This window comes from Argiope bruennichi, chromosome X1 (assembly GCF_947563725.1).
Source record: "Argiope bruennichi chromosome X1, qqArgBrue1.1, whole genome shotgun sequence".
In the NCBI taxonomy this organism is placed as follows: Eukaryota; Metazoa; Arthropoda; class Arachnida; order Araneae; family Araneidae; genus Argiope; species Argiope bruennichi.
The window spans coordinates 29,728,579-29,756,490 of record NC_079162.1 but is presented as its reverse complement, the minus strand read 5'-3'; the positions used below and the strand labels follow the sequence as shown (position 1 = coordinate 29,756,490).

At 28.7% G+C, this 27,912-nt stretch overlaps 1 protein-coding gene across 1 annotated transcript in view; it reads right to left on the bottom strand.

Annotated features, from left to right (window-relative positions):
- Positions 1 to 4,247: 4,247 nt before the first annotated feature.
- The window catches only part of LOC129958289 (large neutral amino acids transporter small subunit 2-like), a 74,100-nt gene continuing 50,435 nt past the window's right edge, over positions 4,248 to 27,912 (bottom strand). Inside the window, exons 4-11 of the mRNA XM_056070659.1 lie at positions 26,610 to 26,654; positions 25,056 to 25,179; positions 23,927 to 24,030; positions 21,211 to 21,307; positions 19,120 to 19,269; positions 18,689 to 18,773; positions 15,978 to 16,070; positions 4,248 to 13,195 (exon numbers count right to left, since the gene is read on the bottom strand). Coding sequence (XP_055926634.1) covers positions 13,128 to 13,195; positions 15,978 to 16,070; positions 18,689 to 18,773; positions 19,120 to 19,269; positions 21,211 to 21,307; positions 23,927 to 24,030; positions 25,056 to 25,179; positions 26,610 to 26,654 — 766 coding nt within the window. The 3' untranslated portion in view covers positions 4,248 to 13,127. The remainder of the gene's footprint in view (positions 13,196 to 15,977; positions 16,071 to 18,688; positions 18,774 to 19,119; positions 19,270 to 21,210; positions 21,308 to 23,926; positions 24,031 to 25,055; positions 25,180 to 26,609; positions 26,655 to 27,912) is intronic.

Here is a 27,912-nt window from a genome sequence, read left to right as displayed (position 1 = left end):
GAAGATAAAGCTAGGTTCACAGACGAAGCATATTTGAATTTTTTAAATCTGGTATAAAAATAAAAATCTCATTTGGAATCTCTCTCCAAATTCATATACCACCTTGGTATAAAAATTATAAAATCGTGACGTAATTACGAGCATAAGTAGCATGCAACTTTCAAAAGAGGTCGGAAGCGAGACGGAAACACGCGACTTTCCGATCATGAATTCGATACTCTATTACGCTTACACTCACCATAACTAAATGTTCTAAGATGAACTCCTCCCAATAATCAACTTCCATTGAGGTCGAATCAAGCTCGTGTGATGTACGTCAAGTACATCGCGGAACTTTTCATATTATTAAAAACTTACGAAATGGTAGTCTCCATTGGGGTCATCTCAATTTCATATGCCACATATTGAAATTTTCGCTTTATTAAAACATATTGGAAAACCATTTCCTTACATTTTCTGGAACGTAAGTTTGTTTAGTGTATACGCATCAACTTTGATTCACAAACAAGTTTAAATTTTTCAATCCTCAATAATCCTCCATTAAAAACTTTAAACTGTTATTGAACTCCTGTTCCTTAACCACATTTTTATTGTCGACTTTAAATGGCAGATGATACACAGGCGATGATATCCATTACAGCATTCGAATCCCTTGAAATAGGATACTAGCCAAAACTGGTCTAAACAGCTTTAACCCTTTCAAGTAAAGAAGATATTGCTTCCTTCCGAATCAAATGTCGAAGAAAAAGCAGTTCTGCCTTACAGAAAAAATTTGCATTTTTCAATGTGTAAAATAACGCAGATATTGATCAAGTTGTTGAAAAACCCGTCATAAGGAATGCAAATGAAGGGAAAATTCTTCGGAGACTATAACCATGTCATTCAAGTAAATATAGCAATTTGGATTGCGTAAAACTTAGTCTTTAAAGCACTGAAATATTTGACTTGCATAATTAAAGCTAAACAATATATGATTGAACTTAGAAAATCCAATAGGTGTGGTTATAGCAGTTTGAATTAACTCGAATTAACCAAAACCAGTTTAGAAAAAAATTATTTTGCCATTTAATTTTAAAGATAAAATTTTGGATAGGGATCTATCCGGAATTGCAATTGCGGATATTTGCGCCAAGTGGTCTTTTTTCCCTACAAAGTGAATCGAATGTGCTTTTAACCGCTTAGCTGTTTTGCCATACGTGCATCGATTTATCGTATTTTGATATTTGAAAGCAAAAATAAACTATTCATAACTATTATAATTCAATATTAAAATTATTTCGAATACATAGATAAGTCAAGGATTCAATGGATTTACATTTGAATCAAAATAAGAAAATATTCCAAAAATATAAGGTGTCATCTGATAAGATAGTAAAGAAAATAAAACAGTTAAGTGGTTAAAAGGGCATAATTCTAATAAAGATTAGAATTTAGCTTTAAATGCTTGTAATTTCACAGATGTCAGTCATCTTGAATTACAGAATACCGGTGGCCCTTTAATGAGAGTATACAGTGACTCGTATAAGGACTACAGGTTTAAAGATTTACAAGTATGAAACTGAGCATGTTTAATTATAAAGGGACACTCAAAAAGCAATCTATAATGATGATCAAAATGAATCAAGCAAAATTATTGTTAAACTAATTGATGGATTATTGTGAATTTTACCAAGGTTGAAGTTAGTCAGTCAGTTAATTATATGTATCAAAAATCATTGACTAATTCAAATCTATCTAAAAAATCTGCATTCAGAATTAGTTAAGATACACTTACAGTCACAAAATTCTTATAAAATAATCGCTGTAAGCCAATATCTAACATTAAATATGTAGTGCCACAAGTTTGGATAATTAAGGAATTTGATGCATACAAAACGGAGTTCGTGTCTAGTACACATTTACTTAAATTTTCATAAGAGGCTGAAAACGAAAAAATCTCCACCACTATCTATCAAAAATTTTAGATCTGTGATAATAAACAAATAAGCAGATTAATCCATTACAACCATTCGCAACCACTGCATCTGTCGGTTTTTCCAATATAAGAACATGATTCCATGTAAATAATGCCAGATTTTCTTTCTGTAAAGCTGGCGCTACATGATGCTACGAACATCCTCCAGCATGATAGATAGCCACAGCATTATGTGCTGGAACGATCTTCCAGTTTCCAATGTCAAACATCGAATATTCGAATTGGAAGATGTTCCGGTCGTTATCAGCCTTTTACACTGTAGTTGGCGAAAGTCTTAAACTGTCGTACCAAGCCATTCAGTTATGTGGGCTTACAGTTACATAACACGAGTTATTTTTCAGCCGTAAATAAGGTGAATAGTTATGTTTTTACGTCTTTTTTATTTTATTAACAATTTGAAACCAGTAGATATCATTCCTGTGGTTACTTTCTCCATCAACTAGCCCATTCAAACTGTCAAACATTAGATCAAATTTAATGAGATCAAACTCTCACCACAACTTGTAGGAGAAACGCTTGTCTCTGAAACTGATGAATCATTTGACTGAAAAGTTAAGTAAATGTTAGACGCATCGTCTAGTGCTGGCTTAAGTATCTGTGTTAGAATGTGGGCGGAGAGAGAGATTTCGAATATCTTTGTCCGCTACCTTTCCGAAATAGGTGCGTACATATTCGCTGAACCTAGTTGGACTTTTTAACCTTTACTTCAAACGTTTTTAAAGAGAGGATCATTGATACCCACTGACCACTGCAGTATTAACTGTTATATCATGGATTTTACCACGAATTACTACTAATTTCTTCTAATCATCACCACAAACAGACAAGATTTGCTGTAATTAATAAATGCTGCAAGAAAGGTTTTTAGAATATCGTCGTTCAAACGACCATCATTCAGTTTTCTATTCCCGAGTTATAAGTCATGTAATAATGCTTTAAGATTAACATTTGTGGAGTCTGCATATTGTTGTTATTTCATCTTTTAATTGCATGTATGAACTGTTAGGATGAGGGGACGAATTAAATTACTTAAGTAAGCCAGAACATCGCTTTCCAAAGAAGATATTACACGATCAATTCCTGCTGTAATAAATTGAGATTCAAGTTGTAAAAATCACAATTCCGAGATACTTTTCCAAAAGGTAGGTGCTTTAAATGCAACACGATTCGCTTCAGCAGATATTTCTACTTTCATTTATTTTATACCAATAGAGAATTGGAGAATAATCAAAAGCAGAAGTAAAAAATGATTCAGAAAGAAACATACCTCGTTTTAAAATTGATGATATGCATTTCCACATGATGAAGTAATATTTTAATCAAGGTCATTAATTGTAAGAGGCTGGAAGGTTCCCACTTATATGTTCAAAAATTAATAGAATATAGCTACAAGGCAATGATTTATTTTTATAAAAACTACACTAGAAAACTTAAAATAGAAGTAGTTGGCTCGAGCCGAAGAAATATCAGACACCGGTGGGCCATCTGGCACAGTAAGTAGTGAGTAATCTCTATCCTACTTCCTTAACTCAGAATAAAATAGACTTTTAATTATGCTTCAAAGTGCGAATACTCTTCATTTGGGATGCAAAAATTAGAAATCGATGATGCAACACTTTTGAAGAGGCTCGCGAAGCCTATAATTAAGTAATATTGTCACTTTAAAACGGGACGTTAAGACTTATGGGAGACATTCATGTTTGGTCATAATCGTGGTAGGAAGACGAAGTTGACACATGAAGCAACCCTCTCTCCAAACTCAGTTAGATTTAAAGTGCACCAAATTTACTTGCGCTGTTTTTTTTTTTCTGGAATGAATTTGAAGCCTGGAACCCACAGGTTCCGAAACTGAGACCTTACCGCTATCGTGACTCTCTTATGCAGTGGAAGTTCATTATACTATTTTACTTTGAAAAGTGCGGTTTAAAAAAGCATCTACTACTTATATATATATATATATATATATATATATATATATATATATATATATATATATATATATATATACAAAATTCCATAATAAGAATATTTTCCACAGTTAAATTGCTTTTGCAAAAACAACTCAAAAGTTGGTTTTTATAAGAACTGTTTTGAAGTATTTTATGAAATAAACTGGGGAGAAAGGGAGACATTTGACGAAGTCACTTTCTTTTTAGTTTTTCCCCACTGTTGCTTCCTATTTTTTTAACAATTTAATGAACTAGATAAGAAACAGTTTAGAAAATTTTAGTTAGTGCTTATAGCCGATTCAAATGAAACAATCAACGAACAATTCAAATCATAATATACATTTATTGAAGGCAATCTTTCGTTCAGTACATCTACCACTTAAACATGATCTTCAGGGACTTTTGAGATCTTGCACACCCTTGAGACACAACAATCATTTAGATATTTTATGCAACAAACTTAATAATAGTTGAATAAATCATTTAAACCCTTCAAGTATTTTTATATAATATTTGAATAAATCATCTAAATCGTGAGCAATATCTCAGAAGCCGCTTAAGATCAGACAATTTCAATCTAAGACATCGCTATATTTCACAACTATGCACTTCAAACTCAAGTAAATTCAGACATTTATCTATCAACAATAAATTTATACCAACAACAATACATTCGTTTATTTGTGTTAAACATTCATTGTAATTAAGCCAGCATAAATAGGAGAGCAGCTTTCTCTTTGGTTGTTAACATCAACATAGATATCCATATACAAAATAACTAAAACACAACTTCATGGTTAGATATTAAAAGAGCGACTAAATATTCAGTGTTTGAAAGAAAAATATTTACAAAATTGTCACAAATAATTGAAAATTGTTTGCATAACAAAATAAAAATGTTTTTTTAAGAAATATATAAAATACAACTGGTACTTGAACACTGTATGTACAGTAAACAGTGGAATGATGAGCTAGGAGTAATTTCCTAGATCAGGTCTACCGTGACGAAATCAAGATTTAGTACCATATTGTATAACTCTATATGATTCAGGGTGTGATAAACAACACAAAAAATTATTGCTTTAAAAAGCAGAAGGCAGTTTTTAAATGCTAATAAAATATAGCCATGATCAAAATAGTTTAGACTTTTAAAGTTATCTTGGCAAAGTATGGTAACTATTCTTTGGTATATTTTAAATGTACCTCATTTGTTGCATACTACATCGATTAGAGCATTTCTTGCAGAAATTTACATAAGCCGAAACCATACAAAATTATGTACGTTAAAATATTTTAAGCATTGTATTTTCCTATGGAGTATAAAAATAAAAAACGAAATTTTTTGAGAACCTCAGATAATTTTTAAACAAAAATTGTGATGAGGTTTGTTTATACACGATGAGACATTTAAGTGCGCATGCTATTTTATCCAAGTCTCTGACCAGATAATACTTTTTGTAGTTCGATGAAAACAATTTTTTAAACCAAAAATTTATTCAGTACAGCAAAGTGATCATTATTTTGCGGGCAATTTAAAGTGATTTTTACTTTATCTAGAAAGATGCACTGCAGAAAGAATTCGAAAAAGGATAAGAAAGCCCCCCTGCCATTAGAAGTTTGACAAAACGATGCATCACGCTTTCTAAAAAAGATTAGAAAGCATGGGGTATCTTTTTCTTCTAATTATTAGAATTTTTATTTTTAGAAATTTAGAAAAAAACAATTTTCTAAAACCAATCACATTATACAGAAATTGCATGTCTAAATGGATTAAAAATTTAAACAAATTCTGTCATTGATAAGCTACCTCAATTCTACCTTTATTATTCATCAAAATTAGTAGCCGATACTTAAACGTTAAAACATCTTCTCGATATTTTAAAGCGTTCATAATTTTGGACAACATTGTACAATATCTTGCGTTAATATGAGACTGCAAGTATTCATTAGCGTTTAGTCAATCTTAACCAAGGTTTAGTAGCCAGTGTATTAGAAGCTGTTGCATTCGCAGAAGAAACTTTTGAAAAAAAAATGAGGACTAAAAAGTAATAATTTTTTCTCTTTACAATATTTTTTGCAGAATTTTTTTTTTAATTGTATATACTTACACAGCTGCAACTAATGTAAAATACATAAGAACTTTATAAACATTCAACGAACTAAACTTTAACTCGTACTTTGTTTTTCGATTTCAGAGATTCCGAAGCAGCTAATGTTGAAGAAATCTGGAATTCAAAAGGCTAATTTATTTCTAAGGTAAAAGAAATACTACGGCAATTTTCCATCAAAACTGACTGAATTGTTTCTGCAAGAAATGTCTTTGTTTTGTTATAGCCACTTTCACTGAGAATTTTCCACATTTCATTTTTATTATTTAAGTTGTTTTATGAGAATTCTGATAATACGACTTTAGAAAATATTTCGATACATCTAGAGACATTACACATAACATATAATCCATATTTCCTTTATCCATTATAAATATGCATAATCATTAATTGATTCGTACATTTAGAAAAGCATCTTCATTTCGGTTTAAAATAAACTTATCATCATCATGCGATTGAATAAAAGTAATTAACAAACATTTTCCTCATGAGATTGAAAAAATTACATTATTCCATGAAATAGATTCATATGCTGACAAAATGTCTTTTTAATTCACACACTTTTGATACAATATATGAAGTACAATTCACAAAATTGATTCACAAACATAAAAACAATTACACGAACCTCTTTCTACGATATAGTTAATTAGATCAAAACTCTTATTTCAAATTCGTTTCTAGTTTTAATATCATTAAAGTGTTCATTTTCTAATTGTAGTAAATGTTAGCATCACAAAAATTTATCATCTAATTTTGAATTACGTATAAAAAATAATCATCTAATACATCACTAATTTAAATTTAAATCTACAAATGAAACGCTCATCAATAATTTCATACTCGTTTCTAAAAATATAACTATTATTTTGCTTCCAAATATCACCCTCTTCCACTATTTCTAATTCATGGACCAAGTTAAAATTCTATGGAAATTCACCCTTAAAAAATAGTGCTTCACATTCACAAAATGAAGTGTTTTGTAAACAAACCGCTGCATAATTAGAATCTAAGGAATATGAAGGTGCTGTCTAGGCTTTAACAAACTAACATTAATAGTATATAGAAACAGTACAGTTAGTTAACTACATTGACAAGAAATACTGAGAAAAGATCTGCATAAAGCTCATAATTATTTGAAACACACGAGTTTAAAATACTGAGTCTACGTATAAAATACATCAATGTGGATATTTTTTAGAACACTATTAAATAGAATTCATATGTTCGATAAAACATTAGAAAAAATTTAGAGTAAAACCGTTTATATTCAAACAAAAAACAGGCAAAAATATTTTTTGCAAAATTTTTACGAATATTCATAAATTAATTCACCATTCATTAGGAAAATTGAGGTAAATTTATTTTCAGTAATAAACTAATCATGAACACATAATATTTTGGGAAAAAATATCCGGATTTTTCAGAATTTTCATGCAAACTTCAGTTTTGAATTCAAGATGTTATTGTAAGTTTAAAGGATAGTTCTGTTACAATCAAGTCAAAAACTAAAAAGAAATGTTTTAACATTTCAGGATCCATTTTCGACTATCATTTTTTTGCAGCACTAGCCCCCATTTCTTCTTCATATGTTAAAAGCACTGTGTCTTAAATACATATATCATTTATAAATATTTTGAAAAACTAAATAAAACAAAAATTTGAATTGGAAATGTATATTTAAATGGCTAAATTGATTCTCAAGTATTTATAGTTTAATTTACTTTTTAAAAAATGATTTAGTCTACTATTATATCGGTTTGGTTTGAAGCGTTTTGTAGCACTAGTCCATTTTTGACTATGCTGTTCTATTGCTTTTATATTGAATAAAGCATTTCAATTATTTTTAATAATAACATTTTATTTTACGATATTAAAAATCCCAGCTTTGCTTTATAAATTTATTGGTCAAGTATTCGTCAAAAAATTTCAGTAACATACGCTGGGAATTTACATTTTTCTCATTAGTTTGAGTCTAAAAAGCCAATTCCATTATGTATATTTCAAACTTTAAGAACTCCTAATGTGAATAAATATATTAAATTAACCATAAAATTAAAATTAAAACGTAATCGTAGTGATCAGAGTTATATTTTTATCATGTTAGAACATTTTATTTCTAAATATAAAGCTATTCTACCATTAAAATAAACGTGCATATTTTTTAAATTTTGTGATATGGAATGTTTTTAGTGCGTTATACATTTCATATATGATATGCAAGATATCTGAAATAACTTACAATTGTGAAAATAGTTGCTATAAATCTTAGAAATATATTTATTGGTTGTTTCGTTAACAAAGACCTTGCTGAAGTTTTATTTTAATTATTCGTTACTTATCCTTGCTTAATGGTTTCGTTAATTTAATCTCGTGTTTCATATATTTTAATTTAAAATTTCACGTTTCTACATTCAAACTAATTATTTGAAAGCATTCATATTAGATATTGAGCATAGCTTTAGTAATTTATCCTTAAAATTAATTTAAGGGTTTAGGAATTCTTCAAGGTGTTTTCAATATTTTTATGTAATATATTGATTACATAATACTAAAAATTCAATAAGTTCATATTTTGATGACAAAAAGTGTTTTCAAAATTTCACTCAAGTTATCGCGCACAATTTTAATAAAATGTAATTTACTTAAAATTTGCAAATTTTTAAAACAATATTTTTTTCCAAAAAAAAAAAAGATTCAATTATAGAAGAGAAAATTTAAGAAAAAGAAATGAAAGTGAAAATTAAGCCTATAAAATAAAATAAAGGGAAAATTTTACTTAATATAAATTTCATCTAATAATAAAGCAACGTTCCAGCAACAAATAACCATACAGATATTATTTAATTTCCCAAATGCACACAAGATATCAGATAAACAAAAAGCAATTCATGTTGAAAATCTCTGAAATGAAATAAAAACTTCCGGCTCAAATGCAAATTTTGTCCTAATTGCAATGCATTTAGCTCTTACAAAAGAATAAACAAAGCTAATATTTAATTTTCCAGGCGCATGCAGGACATTTATAAAACAAAACAGATTTACTTTTTAATCAATAAATATGATTCAGATGTGATATTTTAATAGACCAGACCAAACGCGGGACACTATACCATCACTCCATTGCTGATCATTTAAAACTGACCAATGGATCCTCACAATATGTCATTTTAAAAAGAACTAAACACATTACAAGTGAATGTGAGGATTTCTTACTTTCTTTCATAGGCTGAAAATTTAGAATTAAGAGAATTTAGAGAATCACAATAGTAAGTTGAATCGAAATTTTAAACGATGAATCTAATGTACAAAAAATTGTCCTTTCCATTTATAGTAACTGAAAGAAAATAAAATTATAATTTTAGCTTCCAATTTTGAAATAAGTATCAGAAAAATTTTAAAAAGTTAAAATATATATAACTTAAGATTAACAAAATTGTTTGAACATATAGATATAAATAAATGTCTACATTTTAATAATAAGTACATAGACTAATTGTGGGCCAGCTGGGCAGATAATTGGAATTTAGTGGATCGTACAGGATTTACCAGAGGTCCAGGATTCAATAACGTTACATTATGCAGCATTTTCGTTTACAATAGTCTGAGATATGGAATATAAAATTATACTCTTTTTATAATGAAAAGGCACTATATGTTAAAAACACTTATACCAATGAAATACAGAAAACTCACACATAATACAAATATATTTTTATAGAGCATTTCATATAACACACCTTACATAGACAATATAAATTTAATTATCAATATTATACCTCTGTAGCTCATCTATTATTTAATTGGATAAACCTGGAAATGATTCAGTTTGCTTTATTTATTGTTCACTTAATAAAAACGGATATACTCATTAGAAATACAAGCAATTATCCGTTTCCATACCTATTCTGAGTATCACATATGAGAATGAAATATTCAAAATGTCATTTGTTGAGCATTTTTTCCATATATTTCATTTCTATATATTCTAGATTTATTTTCAATAAATTCTATGATAAAGTTATAAATTTTTATTTGTAATTCTCCAATGCAGTATTTGTGCATAAAATTGCAAATCATCTGAGTGGACAAAGTGCTAGTAGATGACGGCATAGAACAATACTGCACACTAGTTTTTACTTCTTGTACATAATGTATCTTTCAAAAATTGTGGAAGCACGAAGGCATATTTTGGCATTTTTCAAAAAAGGTTCTATATCTTTGGACCAATCACAAACAACAGAGACAATTTAAATGTCACTGTAATAATAAGGAACAGAAAAGCAACTCTTCATTTGTGATGTTTTTCTAGAGAAACAGGTATTTTACGTTAATTTCTACGGATTAAACATGGAAATATCATGGTTTGCCTTTATGTACTAACACTGGAGAGGAATGGGGGTAGGCAATTTATAGAAAGTTGAGGTCCGAAATATTGAAGAATTTCCTTTCTGTGTCATCTTAAACTGTCAACTGCCTCTAACAGATCATACAAATAAGTGATATTTAGATTTTTTTAAATAAAAAAAGATATTAAACCTTTGTTGATTCACTCATAAAAAATGCATAGATTAGTAAATTCCTCAAATCTCAATTGTTATTACACCTAAAATATGTTATTATAAAAATATCATATTTTTTATGATTAAACTTATTATTTTTTTTACATAGAATAGAAAATCTTTCAATATTTTCAACTATTAGAATAAATTAAGAACTGAATATATATTTGGAAATACTTGACTTCTTTTATTTTCATAATTGATATGAGCACCAATGAATGAGTAAAATAAATAATACACACTATATTCATTACACAATGATAACAGCAATTGCTAAGTATAAATATTCTACACAGTGATTAACTAAATATTAAAATATATCGTTGTCTAAGATGCTGATAATATATGTCTATTAAAAAAATTACAAATGAAAAATTATTTGAATTCATTTAGGACTCGAATTCCAAGCCCAACTAAATTTACACGAGTTAAAAAAAATAAACGAAAATAAATGCCTACAAATGAATGCCTATTAATGAATAATGAAAATAACTGCCTATTTAATGAATGTATTTTTCCCATTTATCAGCATTATAAAATTAATATAAAGTTATTTTATACAGAACAATCATTAATGCTATAAAGAGTATGTCACTATCTACAACACATTATCAATACATAATGAAGACAAAGCACCAAACAATTTATGTAAACAATATATCGCTTTAAAAGTTGTAACATTTAATAATGGAAACATTGCATAAATGTATTACACTCTAATACAACAACAGTTCAAAAGTTTTATCATATATAGATGTATGACACAGAAACATCATATTTAATACAGTTAATGAAATCGCTTATTTGAACACAATTCAAAAATTGCAGAATCATACTGAAAAGCATTTCATAGCTATTTAGCATAATCCAAATTATTATAAATATTAACATTTTTCTTATATTTGGAATGGCATCAATAAAGGAATGTTGAATATTGAGAAAAAAAAATATAAATAAAGCAGTTTTTATAAGTATATATCTCACAATTTTTTGGATCATTTATTAATAATTGAAGTTATACCTAATACAACAAATTCTTCTTATATATTATTAAAAATAAAACAAAATTATATTAACAACCTGAGACATGATTTGTGCAGTCTGAAAAAAATATACTTAAAAAGATTTGTGCTCACTTAATTCATTTATAAAATAAGCAATCCTGAGTAAGATTATTTTTAAAAATTGGGAGAATTCAAAACATAAATCAATAATATTTTTAAAGAGTTTAATCATACCTCTATTATATAAAATAAAAAAAAACTCCGAATGAAAAACAATTAAAATTTGTAATTTTTGCATAGATTTAAGTTGTGCATGCATATCCAGTTTAAGAAAACAAAATTTTCTTCAAAGAATTTTAACTAAAAAATAGAGTTTTGAAAAAATTTAAATTTTTCTTGCATATTATTCTCACCATAAAACTAATATGATGAAAAATGCTGCAGTGTATACTCCAAAATTTTCCACCAATATATAATTTGACAAAAATGATAGTTGTATAAAAATATTGGTTTTGCACTTATAATTAATTTTAATAATCAAGACATGCTATTTTCATGCAACTAACAAAATATAAAAATATCGAAATGTTTTTAAAAACTTAAAAGAAATATGAAAGAGAATTATTCTTGCTCGAAACTCGCACAATGATTTTAAAATCCTTTGTCTATTATTCATAGTTTTACGCTCGCGTGCGTAAGCTTTCGTATATTCACGATTAAAGAGCCAAAAATATTCTTAAATTTTCATATTACAGAAAAAATAATTCATTAATTTAATAATTTACAAATAAATCTAGAAAATCTTAAAATTATTCTAAATAAAAAAAATTAAACATATAATAACCAAATAAAAAAACATTGCTCTAAGAATTTTTTTTCTACATGAATTGTTCATTATTTAGAAATAATAAAAAAATCTTTGAATTTAAAAAATAAATTTCATTTTAACAAAATCAATTTTCAATAGAAACCACACTTTCGATCCTAATATAAAAGACTATTTAGAAACATTTTTCTATACAAAGAAATTTTTATTTTATAAATGGCCATCACAACTTTAAAATTCATAAATATCGAAACCTTAAATTTTGTCGCAATAAATCAATGCTTGGTAAAGATTAAATATGCATGCTTTTCACACTCAATTGCAGTCTATTTATAAATTTAACATTTATAAAACTTATGATATGAAACAGAATGATATGAAAATGTTTTCAATATGATCCTGAAGAATAATGTTTTCAAAAAACCAACAGTTGACACAGATGTAACTTTACAACACTGCTAAGACCATGTACAGCAGAATTTCACCCTATGAGCAGAGTGGTCTATCACAACCAGGACACTGATTAAATAAATTTACGAATGAAATGACTACTGACATACTCTGCTATATCAAAGTCTTCTTCAGATGTGTCCGTTGGTCAACAGTTGAATACCATATTTGTTTGGCACAGCCATGAAGAAACAAACATCAAAAGCACAGGAACAGAACAGTATGGAGACCTATCTCCCACTTTTAAGTATCTTCAAACCTCGACTGGTTTTTCTGCAGCCACGACAACCAGCAGCTTTTGCAAAAGACGTGTAAATGAATCTAGACATTGAAGAGGGGGGGAAAAATGAGAATTAAAACACAAAATATAGTTACGAATCTGTAATATTGCTTCTCAGCGCAGTTAGTTTCATAATAGAGAAGAGAGTTCTGATATTTTAAGGAATGCTAAATGCATGTCAAGTTCACTGATACCCAGCCTTAGCGACAAAAATGAAGGTTCTCGAAAATACAAGAATTGTGGTGAGATCTCTATTTGAACGCGAGATTCAGCGTTTCATCAGGAGACTTCCCTGTCACAGGAACAACAAAAACATGAGAGACTTAAAGCGAGTCAGTCGAGTGATTCTATCTTTGACATGTGAGCTCTTTAGCAGTAATCTGAGCTCAATTATACTTTCTGTTATTCAATTAGAGATTTATTTCTCGAGTATGTTGTTTATTTCTGCATGTGTATATTTAGTATGTTTCTTATGGAATAAAGTGTTGTAATACGTTATCGAGCATTCTTCATCTTATACTTCTCCGAATGGATTTTCCTTAATAATATTTGCATCGGTAAAGATTAGTTTAATTAAGGCGTTCCTAAACTTCTAAACACTACAACCCACTTTATCTTTGGCGCATCAATTTTTTTATAACTAAAAGCACACGTTCTTTTTAAAAGAAGGTTTTAAGAGACAAAAATGAAACTTGCTTAAAAAAACCCTTATAATTAAATCCAATAAATGTTTTTCACAAATGATAATGAGCTGCTACAAAATTAATTCATAAGCAAATAGAAGTTCTTAGTGAAAAAAAAAATGTTTCTGCTTAGGTAGGTGGTGGTCTAACCTGACATACTTGTTTGCTTATTTCGGATTTTTTTTTTTTAAGAAGTTGCTACCATGTGGCTTGATGAAGACTTGAAGTTTAAATCATGTTTTTGCAAATTGTGGGAAGATACATATACATTCAAGATCATGTCGCGAAACACCAAATATTAACTCGCGCTTCACCGGCGGACATAAAAATATAGATGTTCAGAACCGTAACTAGAGTCATGGGTGCACTTTTTATTGTTTCTCCCAACCTTATTCATTTTTTTCTTAATTATGATTAATCATCCTCTTAATGATTATAGTAAGTTCATACATTTTAATCGAAGGAAAAAAAAACTCGATAAATATACTTTTCATATGTTATTATATATTATATTTTTATTTCTTGGTCCTTTTGAATAAAATAATTGTAATAAGTGAAGTTATTTGACGTCATACAATATGTAAACCGAAACAAATCACTTTACCCTTCCTTTTCTCACTTTTCAACACAATCGACTTAATTTGTCTTCGAAGGTAGATCATATGTTACACTAACACCATAAGATACTGTAAGGTGATGGTATCTTTACGATGCTGTTTAATATATTTAAGATATCATAACAATACTGTTGGATGTTCTGCGTTAATAAAATAAAAGATACAAAGGAGTGTATTAGTTTCTGCATATTAATTTTAAATATTTCAGTTGAACGAAATGCAAGCTTTAGTTCCGTCATTCACTATCACTCCACACCACGCAAATGAAGTGGTGGCACTCCCAAATTTATAGTCATTTCAAAAAAAATCCACCAAAATTGGCATCGCTTGGATGGGAAACTTGAATATCCAACACGGCATTTGGGTTGGGCACTCATTGAATTTGAATGCAGAAAGGAAGACTTTGGTGTGAGTAAAAAAGGCAGGACTTGCAGCTGAATTGGATTTAACATTTGGAGTTAACAGTCGCAAGAACCAGATATGGTTATTCTGAGACAACATATGATGCATATACAGGACAGAGTAGAGTATGAAGCAGTTAAAATTCTAACACATTTTCAATAACAAATAGAAACGTCAAAATCTTATAAAATTTGGGAATCAGTAAAAACTAATAGTTTCGATTGCAAAATTCTCATGAGAAACAATAACAAAGGGAAATTGCAATAAAGAAGGAAAATATTGTACCAACAATGTTAAAAGAAAAAAATCGATTAAAATTCACTGAAAAATTTTGAAATGCATACAGCGAAACGATGATTTGAATGTTTGGAAATGCCTTAAGTTTCACAATTTGTCGGGACTGTTTACGAGACTGAACTTCGACTAGCAAATCGCCGGAATCAAGTTTTTAAAATAAATTAACCAGACCAGCGAGGCTTTTCAATCAGTATGAGGATACTTCCAATGAGGTTTTTATCAGCTGTGGAAGGAAGATATTGAGTAAAAAGTATCATTCTTTGTAAAAATTCTTTTCATGAGAAAAACGCTGGAAAAATTGCTGCTTTGAAGTTTTGGATGCAATTTGTTTTCCACTGAAGGGGTCACATTCAGTTTTGCACGTACCACATAGATACAACTTCAGGCCTGACGGCTGCTCCTGCCCCAAAATCAAAGGGGCCCAACAAAGGGAAGCAACCACTGACTCTGAAAAATTCCAGAGAGGCTTGAGATGAATTTTAGCAAATTGTTCGCCACAGAGATTATAGTGACGCTTGCGTGAATTGATCCTGTGTGACAAATCCGATAAATTTGCGAAGAACAGAATGGCGTGAAGTGTCACCGCTCCGTTGTTGCAGTGTGATGTGGAGTGATCGGGATTGCCATGCTTACAAGCTACAAACTTCAAAGACATCAACTTTTGTAAGCAAATATATAGAATTAGAAAGCTGGTAAGTCAACAACATTTAAATTATTCAATACAAAATTTGCAGTTGTCATAGACACCATTTCATTTAGTAATTTGTTTCAAAAACTACTCAAATGATTATGTAAAATGTTAATGCAAGAATAACTGTACATACTTATTCCGCTTTTCACGCATGCTGGCTTGTTCTCCCAGTATATAAAGAGGAAATAGACAGGGACACCAGTAAAGATAATCAAGCAACCAAACCCTAAAAGAATACAAAAAAGTTTTTTAGCTAAATAAATTACTTCATTATTTTAGCAATAACAAATTCAGAGAATCAACTATACTTAGAGCAAGTCATTTTACATAATACAAATAAAGTCAGATTAAACATAGTTTTCCATTTTTTTAATTTAAAAGATCAACATTTTAACATTAATTAGCCTATTAAGTGATATTTCGACACACGAATTTAAAAGAAAAATTTTTTTTTGAAATTAAAGTAATACCCAAAGCAATTGTATGATTAAAAAAAAAAACTTACATTATTAATTTTTCAAATTCACGTTACAATTTGTTTTTCTGAAATAAGACGCAGTGGTAGAACTTTCTTTCTATAGAAAGTTGGTAAAAATTAAACTGCCGTAAAATAGAACAGAGTTGCAAAATTTTGCTTTTCTTTCAACTGCTTTGTATACTAGCAACGTATAAAAGTACTTTAATAACTAATAAAGGTTAACTACAAACTACTAATAAAGGTTAAAAGGGGCAAAAAAGGCTATGGTAAAATGTTTTCTCTGTGCGATGAAATCACTGTAATTTTATCGCTTTATTCGGAACTAAGTAAGGAACCAAATATAATTTTAAAAAAAAGTTGCTCCAGTTTATGACAAACAATAGCTTCTGATCGTATTTATTATGAAACAAGGAGGAATGCTTTAAACATCCTCCCTTTTTAAACAAAAACCGAAACATATTTGGCGAAAAGGAGATAAGATGAGAGGGAAAATTTGAAACGAAAAAAACTTGCATATGCATTTGATTTGTTTCAGCAGCAGTATGAGAAGTGGTATAATTGAATGAAGATCCTCGATTATTTTCAAACTCTTTTTTTTTAATTATATATTCGTTCAATTGTCTCATCTTTTGTCATGTCTCATCTTTTGTTATTTGGGAAAAAATATTCTATGAAATTTGTCTTTTTTAGAGAAAGATCTTTTTTAGAGTACATTCTCTTCACTTGCATAGAAAATGATGAGAAAAGGATTTTTAAAAATTCGTAGTCAAAAGATTAAATGGAATGTGGAAATCGATTACTATACTAGCAATGGCGTAACAAGTAGTAGCATAACAAGGCGAAGGGATATCCGAGACACAATATAATTATACTGAGTCCCCTTTGTCGACATCAGAGACGCAGCAAGTATAAACGGGACCTGGGATAATATACATTACTTTTTCGCCCTGTCGTCACATTTGGCTTTAAAAAGCGGTATAAAAGTTTGGTCTCATTGGCTTCCGCTGAAACTAACGACCGAAACATCTAGACTTCCTTGTCTCCTCGCCTTCAGTAACCAGAAAAGCGGGGTTCTAAGATATAGTTTACATAGCTTATTTGCTTTAGAGTAAAAAACATAACTATGTTAGCTTCTCCTTTGCCTTTTTCCAAACGTGGGAGTCTAAATCCCGTCTCTTATCCCATCTACTTCTTCTCATCACTAAAAGATGAATGCGCTCTAATATTCTATATCTAATAATTCTATTTTTCCTCTCCAACAGATATATTCTCAAAAACCTGCAGTGCCTAGAAAGTTATTCATTGCTCATGAGAAAGCGGATACGAAGTAAGTTTCTCGAAATGTCGGATGATTCTGCATTGATAGGTAAGGGATGTAAGCACAACTTTATTTATAATAAGCATTCCATGTTCGTGCTTTTCTCCCTAGCAGCAAATACACTGATTTCTAGACGATCAAAATTCATCTGCCTTCTTGATCTGGACGCACTCCATAGAGTAGCTATACAAAATAAAATGACGAGTTCCTCAATAAACAAATTTTTTTATTATTATTTCGAGTGAACAGAACCTCTTATCCAGAATTTGATTTCCAATGTAATGATTTGTCAGTTAGAATCATCAAAATTGCTGTGCTCTACATCAAGATGTTAATCACTATTTAGAGCTTTATTGCTTCAATGTATTTGGACAATAATGAATTCATTACCTTCATTTCTACAATTTCAAAGAATGTTGTGCAAAATAAAAAAAAATCTATAATGGCTGCTCAATTGCTTTGAAATCTTTATAGCACAAAAAATTATCTTAAATATGTGTTTAATGGTGGGTTGACAAATCTGTTAAAGAAGTTAATTGATAAGAAGAAAGTGATAATAAAAATAGTGCAGAATTCGATTCTTCAATTAGAAGAGAAAAATCTGTTTCGAATTTGGCTCTGGAAACAGAAGCCAATGTACTTGACATTTGCCTCAGTCGGAAAACTGTTGCACGATATTATTGATAATAAAATAGAAAACTCATCCATATCAGTGACGTTTTGGGCAAATTCCAGAATTTTCTCTGTACGTTAAGGATATTTAAAGAAATAAAAAGTCAATGTATTTTGTTTATATTTTCGATGTATTTTGTAATTATGAAAACTAAGTTACCAAGATTTTTTCTCTCAGAGCGCAGTTTTTTTTTATTATTGAAGTTAAAATCTGAGCCCCAGTAAGGAATTTTGCAAAAGAATGAATTTTTCAGTTCTGATTTTGAAGTATATTTAGAACTGATATTTCAGTATTGAAAATTCAGGTAACATTGTTTCGCTTGACAAATCATTACTTACACAAAGTCAGTAAAATTTAGATTTGAGAAAGCTTTACCTGTTTCCACTGGTTCCGCAATCATAGGGACCACAGTGATGAAGATAGTCGCCAAAATATAAATGATGGGGAAGAATAAATTCACCTGTATTAATGGAAACAATTATCTTAAAAACAATACACATTTCAGCAAATAAATTCGCCATTTCATTTAATTTAAAAAATGCTTCTAAATTAATAGTATAAATTCAGCATTAACCTTCCAATTCATTTAGTATGTTAAATTTTTGAACAATGAATTTTTAAACTGAGTAAAATGATATAGGTGGCCTTTGATTTAAGACAAAAAAAGTCAAAACTCTCTCAAAAATAAAGGTTTAAGTGAAGAAAAACTGAATGGTTTTACAATGTACAAATGTTATTTAGAATTGCATTAATTTTGTTATTATAGTAAGTATGATAGTTAAAAAAAAATTTTTTAATGCTTTTACCTTTATTGGTCTTGGTAAATCCGGTTGTTTCCAACGTAGATATGGAAGGCAAACAACCGCAAGTCCGATAGCAAGCCATGTAGCAAAACCAACATAATTGATGAGAGCATATATATCTTTAGAGCACAAGTACACCAAGGAAAGTAGAGCCTAGTATTAACAAAGAATATTTTTAGGGTTTTATAATATATAATCAATTCAAATTGATTGAAAAAGGAAAAGCTGTTTGATAAGCTATTGATAGTAGTTGGACTGTCTTTCATTTTTTCAACAATAAATAAGTAAATATGAAAACAATGCATGTAGAAAGAATATTTAAATTTAATTAATTCTTTGAATATTTAAATAATAATTCTTAAACAATTAATACTTAATTTAATAAATTGAAATAAAAAATTTGCTTCAAACTAAAAATGCAGTAAGTAAAACAATTTGGTAATTATGCTATTTGAACTATATAGAAATAAGGCCCAAATGATTCTTTATACCTGTAAACGGTATCTTAGCAGAATTTTAATCATTGTCATTTCATAAATTTCAAACAAGGTTAGAATCTGTTGGACTGATTGTCAAATATGAACAGAATTTCAACAACGTGCAGTAGAATCTTACTTATTCGACTCAATTTCAAGCCCAATCACTGAGATAATCGAAAATTTGGTCAATAAAGACTAAATTTTAAACTTCTTATTTTATTGCCAAAATTGGTATTTGAAATTACAAAAATAAATCCGTATTTTTTCAAAGTACTGATTAGCTTTGATAAGAGAATTTGTAAAAGTTAACCGATTTTCCTCGTTTCCACCGTATTTTGTGGAAGATTATTAAAGAATTATCTTATGTTCACAAAAGAATATTTTTCCCTGTTCAACAATGTGAAACATTCAACGTACGTATTTAACACTCCACCATTAAATGAAAATGCATAGAACTTGCTATCGCCAGTGTTGAAGTACTTAAAAACGGAGCCGAGTGTTTATTTTTTCTATAAATTACTTCTTCAATTATAAAAGTTCAGCTCTTTATAACGACGTTTTACAAGCCTTCGCATTTACGGATATTAACATTCATCCAATTAGCTGTGGAGTTTTCAATCTCTCCCATCTTGAAAATCTGGTCCATTATTTTTGAACCCTCTTTTCTGAAAAATTTGAGGTTTATTTTAAAATAAATAGATTTTCTGGTTTTTGGTTTGATAGAATCCAGGTGGATCGAGGTTCTACTGTATTTGATATTTTGTGTAATTAACGATATATTTAATGGAAAAAGTTTTCATTTCATGGACTCTTTCTATATCCCTAAAGGGCATTTAAACACTTATTCTCTCATTCACCAATAATGTGGTGGTTAATATTCTTTTTTACATTCTGTTAACTTAAATTATTTTTTCCCTTGCGTCAAAATTCAAATATCCATATATCAGTAAATTATGCCCAAATAGATGGGGAAAATGAAATGTGTTTTTGCCATTGAAGTTAGATGATATGGGTTAAGATGCAATTAATTTAAATTAAATTAAATAAACAACAAATCACAGATTTTCCTATTTTATTCTCGCTTTGAATAACAGATATCAGGTGTAAGGAAGAACAAGAGTATTAGATCTTGTACATCAGAAAGTTCAGATTAATACACACAAAAAAAAGTAGTATCCTTAAATGTTAAATATGGTAGATTAATCCATACAACAATGGAAAAAAAAGTCCTTGAAGGGAAAAAAAATGTGAATTCCATTTTACATTATCTGATCGCTATAACTGAATCACATACAACAATACAGTGATATTATTAAGTCAATAAAAGTAAATATCTAATTATATCGAATTCATTCACAATCCTTCTTTCAATAATATGAGCATTTTCGAAATACTTTTTCGATTTTAAATTCAAGTTTATATTAAAAATTGTAATCATTTCAAATGTTTGAATACCCTTTTTAACATTTGACACCATAATAAAGGAAATATATATTTACTGAAATGTTTATTTAATCTCACTATCCACATTTTTATTTGCAGGTAATAAAGTTCAAACAATTTAAACTCTTGAAACCTTATCACAAATATCCACTAAAAAAGCTAGTTTTCTTACCACAAACATAACTGCTGGTGTTGGTGTTAAGTGATTAATCTGAATCATATTGAGAATTTGAGGCATTTGTCCTTTTTCAGCTCCAGCATAAAATAATCTTAAAAGAAACAAATTTACTTAAAAATATTTCGAAAATCAACAATAAAAAGCAAATCAACAGAAAAAATAACATTTGCAGCAATTATTCAGGTTCAGTATATACTTTATCCTTTCAAAACTAAATAATATTTAAGTTTTTCACTATTTAAATAACGTGGTAATATACAATACTGCTTTAACATACATTTCATGCAAATACTTTTTTTTAGTATGTAAAAATTTTTAAGATAAAATATCTTTTTGCGTTCTAAACGTATTCTAACATAATAATTAAATAAAAAAATGGGTATTGCAAATAGCAAATACCAAACTTCAATAAAGTATGATGTAGTAATAAACATTATAGTCTAATACTGTATTTCAAATGCCACTAAGTTTAGGATTAAAAATTCAAAAGTTCTTTCTTATGCACATATAGAATTTAATTTAATTAATGTTCCGGTTTCGAGTTATAATAGGACTGTTTTGTAGAAAGCATAGTATTTTTAAACTGAACTCAGATGATAAGGACGAATCTGAGCCAGAACCTTCTCTCCCACTCATTCCTAACATCCACACCACACCAGTGAATGAATGTTTGAATCTCTATAGATTTAACGTGCAAAAATGCGTCGTATACACAGTGTAATTTCAAACACATGATTTCAGGCACGAAGCCAAGGCACAGCCATGAGGCTACCACGATATCCAGTACACATTTCAAACAAATTTAAATTTTCTAAATAAAGTGATTTGCCTTTTAAGTGTAAGACAGATATAAACTGCGATGACACTATAATAAGATTTCACAACACTTAAACCATCTAAATAAGAGAGAAAAACCTAACACATTCAAGCGGATTTTTTTTATCTAATTAAGAAGAAAAAAGGATAAATGAAAAGAATTAAACATTATCAACATGTTGAGTGGTGCTGAAGCCATTTGACGCACATCTGTGATTTATACCCTCTTTCCAATTAGATGACACTTCCTGTATAATAATTAAGAGTCAAGTCATCTAATTATTTATTAAGAGAAAACGTCGTTTCATTCATAAACGACAAAGAGCGTATTCATTTAATAGGTAATGTTAAATTAATTGCCGTTGTAGATATACGGATTTCCGCTACTTATAGGATGATTTTCCTAAGTTTGAAATCCTAGAATAATAATTTAAATTAAATAGATAAAAAAACTGATAATAAATAGATAGATAAAATTAATTTAAATAGATAAAAAAACTGTAGGAGAATATTTGGTGGGAGACTCAAAATAATGCTCGCACCGAACCACGCACATCAGCATACAATCTGCAACTACTTCCAATTAATTTTATCGTATAGATGACCAAAAAATGCTCGTTCCTAGATCAGAGTTTACTGCTTTAAAACTACGGTAACTAAACAACAATCTTAAATAATAAAGTATCAAAAGTAACAAATTTTATGTTGCCCTCATTATATTTTAAAACAAAACAAAAATTGGAAAATAAACAGCATCGCAAAGCCGTAAAAAACATACAAAAAATTGTAAGCTGGCAAATTAGACATGAATGCTTAAACCAAACTGCGAAAATATTAATAATTTTACCATGAAAAGCACTATAATTAAAATGAATAGTGATGATAAAAGAGCATAATAAATATAAGAAATATGATATTTGGCCATATATTTAAAGGCTACATATCAGTTTACCATCATTATAACACAGAAAGTTAGTATACTACTAATTTATATGGAAACTATATAAATATTTCCCAATGTATAAATTAAATACGAGTTTTTAAAAATATGGCAAAATAATTTTATTTCATAAATATAAAATAAAATAGCTCATAAATCTTAGAATAATTAAAGGTAATGATTCATTAATGATCTTCATTACTAATTGTATGATATCATAGGTTTATTTCATTTTTCCTTTCTTGTGAGAGGTCTGCTGTTAATATTCTTTCTTTTATGATATCATTCCGTGTGAATTATTTGTTCCCTTACTTTTACATGTTTTAAATGTTTCATAATTTGGCTACTCTGAATCTTGGAGTAGGGTGGACGGCGAAAAATGCCTTCAAATTTGAAACTGACACAACAAATATAGTCAAAATTAATTTTTTTAGTTTCATGCACCGAACAAAAAACAATTTTGTTGATCTGGGTTATCATCAGACTTATTTGACTTTTTCCAAGTTCGCAAAGATCAAATATTTTAATCGAATTTTCACTCCCTTCCTGGTACTTTAGATTATTTAAATTTTGAATACTTCTATATGAAAATACACTCTTATAATATTTTCGAAGCTTAATTATTTGTTAGTGAATTCAGAAGAAAAAAAATTGATTTCAAGATTCTATAACATTTACAACAATGGATTATAAATTGAAGGCTAAAAAAAAGAAAAGAATTCTAAAACGTTTACTTTGGTGTAAGTTAATGAAATTTAATTTTTAAAAATTAGCTTTATTAAAAATTTTACCATTTATTTTACCAAGGGATACGCTATTTTATTAAATATTTAAATATGCCAAAAATGTCACTTTAAAATTTAACGAAAAATCTAAATTTAACATCACATCTAACATTTAAAGAAAAACTTTATCAGAACAAAAGGGTTATATAATTATTCAACATTTCCTTACCTTGAAGAAGTGAAAAGAATGCCATTAACTCCACCAAATGTCGACAGAGCGACAAATACAGGAACGACCCATGCGAAATTTCCGAAAAGACGATCGGCATATATCTTTAAAAATAAAATAGATTTTAATATAAAAATGGTCAATATACATTGATAATAAATAATTCATATCCGTGAATCTGCTAAAATTATTAAATATTTTAATATAAAAAAACAACGATATGAAATAGAAGGCATTTATAATAATGCAAAAAATGTGCATTATTGATATATTTCTTACTTTCGTTTTGAAGCATTTTGAGTCATTATCACATATTTGGCAAATTTTTGGTTTTAAAATGAAAGTAATGCGTGTTTTTAACAACCGAGTTTGTGCAAACGCTAATGACAATTTTGGAGTAGTTAATACAGGTTGTTTGTTACATAATAATTTTTCTGATTTGTTTATGAGGATAACGTATCGTCATTCTTCTTTCACTAACTTTTTGGATAAAAGTGGTTCAATTTCTCTTTTATGATTCCCGTTCCAATGATTTAAAAAATTTTTGCATGTATTAACTGTAAACGAAATGCATTAATCAATGAACTAATGTTAATTTAACCTAGATGAATTACACGTCTTAGCTACTTATTCTTGATAAAATTATTGTTATTCATGACAGTCATGATCAGGATAACGATTACTGTCAAGTTATCTGAAAATTAAAGGCGTAAAGTATAAAAAAAAAGTGTCAACCTGAGAAGTGCTTGGCCGTTTTCTACGTAATTCAAAAAAGCGTGTGAAGAACTCACTAGTATGACGTCCCCAAAGACCGATCAAACAAGTGGTATTCTGCGACTTCCCAATATTTTCGTTTTAAACACTTACAAAATTTATCATTTATATTCTTCATCTCATTATTACTGCGCGATTTCAGTTATGATAAAAATTTGTATCTGTCATCTGTAGTGAACTTTCATTACATGAACCCATGCATATATCCATAAATAACTACCAGCAACACACTGACCAATGCACAAGAAACTATGCTAAAAATTCGAATCTCGTTTCATTTTCTTTGTTTCAATTCTAAGTTATGCTGTCATGTCATTTGTTTTGCATTTGTGTCATAAAACATAATCCAACTTACCACAGCTACAGCTTCAGCACCCATAACTTCTTGAATGGATAGCGTAGTGTGGAATGCAACAATCGTAAAAGCATAGACTACTGTGCACAAAATGCAGGAAATGAATATGGCTCGAGGTAAATTTCTGAAATGAAACAAATAACTCTTAGCACATTTATATTAATTTTAGATACTACCTCACAAAATTCACAAAAATATAAATGGTGAAAGAAAGAACTATTAGTCAGTTTTATAGACGGATCATTTTATAAAACTATATTAGAACTTAGATTAAAATATTTTTACTACAGACATACCGAAGTAAAACATATGCTGTTCGAGGAGAAATCTCTACAAGGAAAGAAAATGTAAAAAATATTTTACGAAAAACTAGATTTTGCTGAATTTCTACATAAATACATGGAAGAAGGAATGAATCATTATTGTATAAGAAGTTATAAATGGCCATGCTATGTAGAGGTCATCAAAGGTCATATCAATAAAGGGAATTCCAATTTTTATTATTCCTTTAAGCTTTTTTAATCCGCGAGTCAAATCAGTAATATGACCGACGAATCCACTTAAAGGAAATGAATGTTTGATTAAGAGAAAAGCATCGTGAACTCGTATCGTGTTCTGCTCTTCATTAGCGCTATTTGTTATATTATTCGACTTTATTCGATTGAGAAAGTTTTTATCCGATTTTCCTTTGCATTACACAAATATATAAATACACACTTGAATCATAACTGATCATCAATATCCTTGAAAAGTCGCCCAAGAAGATATATATATATATATATATATATATATATATATATATATATATATATATATATATATATATATATATATATTTCTCTAAACGCAATATCAGAAGTAGCATTTGCCGTCTGTTAAATGCTCTTTTGCAAATGGTCACAATTCTAGCATTAACTGTTGGTGAAAGACGTAAAGTATCTGGCTTTTAAAAGCAAAAGTATTGATATTTTGCAATCATTTTTCAATTTCGTTTGAAACAAAATTGACTTTCTCTCATGCAACAGATATTTTAGATAAATTGGAAACTAACCATATACGTTGTTCATTTATCCCTCAATCTTCACTTTTTGTATTCTTTTCAAAATTTGCGGCCAAAAACATTTCGCTGTATATCACAGATTTTTTTTCAATAATTCTATTTTACATATTTTCTATTAATAAATAATGCGGTGGAACAATTTTTATAATGGAAATCTTAGATTCAGTTTCATTTTTACATAAAAAGACTTCCAGTTTTCTTAATATAATTTAGAGTGATAACTTTTTTTTTGGTCATTGCAAAATTTGAATCTAAGCATCTAACCGAACAAAGAATTTAATACAATCATAATTAAACAGTTAGTTATTACAATAATCAAGATCCTGAAACAAGTCGAAGCACTTTTATGAAATTTATTATCTGAAATGTTACAGTATTCCTACCTAAAGAGCAAAGATCATTTTATATTCTTTCCATTCTTAATAAATTATTTTCAGGTCGTCTATGAAGCTGTCTAAAGTTGAACATTTTAATATAAAATTCTGTGTACTTACTTATGAGGATCTTTCAGCTCTTCAATAACGAAATTCAAATAATTCCTGAAATAAAACAAAAATTCATTTTTAAAGATATATAGTCAAACAAAATAAGTTTATTTTCATTTAAGAAATTAACAATGCAATTGAACTCTACAAACATTCTAAATTTAACACAATTTAACCCTTCAGGAGAGGTATTTTACAACTAGTCTTTTCAAAACTTTAAATCTTCATGTTATAAAATTTCCAAACAGAATAAACTAATAAATAGAACTTTTGTGAGACGTCGAAAGAAAAGCTGTATTTAAAAAAAAAGAAATCTCAAAACCTCCTTGAAATAAGTTTAAAAAAGCACTTGGGAGATTGAGAAAATATCCATTTCACACATTGTAAAGGAAATACTTACTCTTGAGGATAAAAAAAAAGTGTAGTGAAAATCGAAATATTTTTATTGATCTCTGTTAAATGACCCTCAATAAACCAAAAGATTCAGAGCGGTATTTTAACTTTTGCCATCAGAAGTGGAAACTTTTATTTGAAAATCGATGTTTTCGTTGCTCGTTCTTTTAATGAGATTTCATTGCACATTAAAATTACTTCGGTGCCTCTTCGTAATGCCTTCTTTCCTCTTTTTTGCGATTAAAGAATGAGATTACCGTCTTGCTTGCATGTTTCATTGCAATTACTGATTTTGCCATCTTGAGCTCCTACAAATGAGATTTAACCTTTAATTTGCAGACGAATGAAATCTCAAAATAACATTTTAAAACTGATTCTGTGAAGAAACTCGAGCCAAGGTGTTTTTCTTTTTTGCTCTTAATTGTTTATGTTTTTCTGCAGTGTAATTATATGACGCCTTCTGTTTTAACAATTATTGTATTGATTTAGTTATACGCCCTTAGAATACATTATGGGAAAATATCGATGTCAAACAAAAAACGTAAACACGGATTTGAAATCCTTATATTACTCCTTCAAGTATTATATAAATACTTGAAGAAAATTGAAACTGCTATCATATTAATAAGATATTTTAATTTTTTCTGTATACTAAAAATGGAGTATACAGAAAAATCAGTGGTTCAATTTTCTTACCGTATTGCTTTCAGCGACTTAAACCTTTATGCCAAAAGTTTAGCAAAAAAAATATATACATTTCGTGGTTAATAAAATAAATAATAATTTAAGCCTGTTTATTATTGTGCCTTTTTCAGCTTTTTATTCTTTCATATATTTTCTTAAATCACTTTTCATAGAACTTTGGTATACATAGTCTTAATTTCATTTTTGGAATGGCGCCTTTCATATAGAATCACTA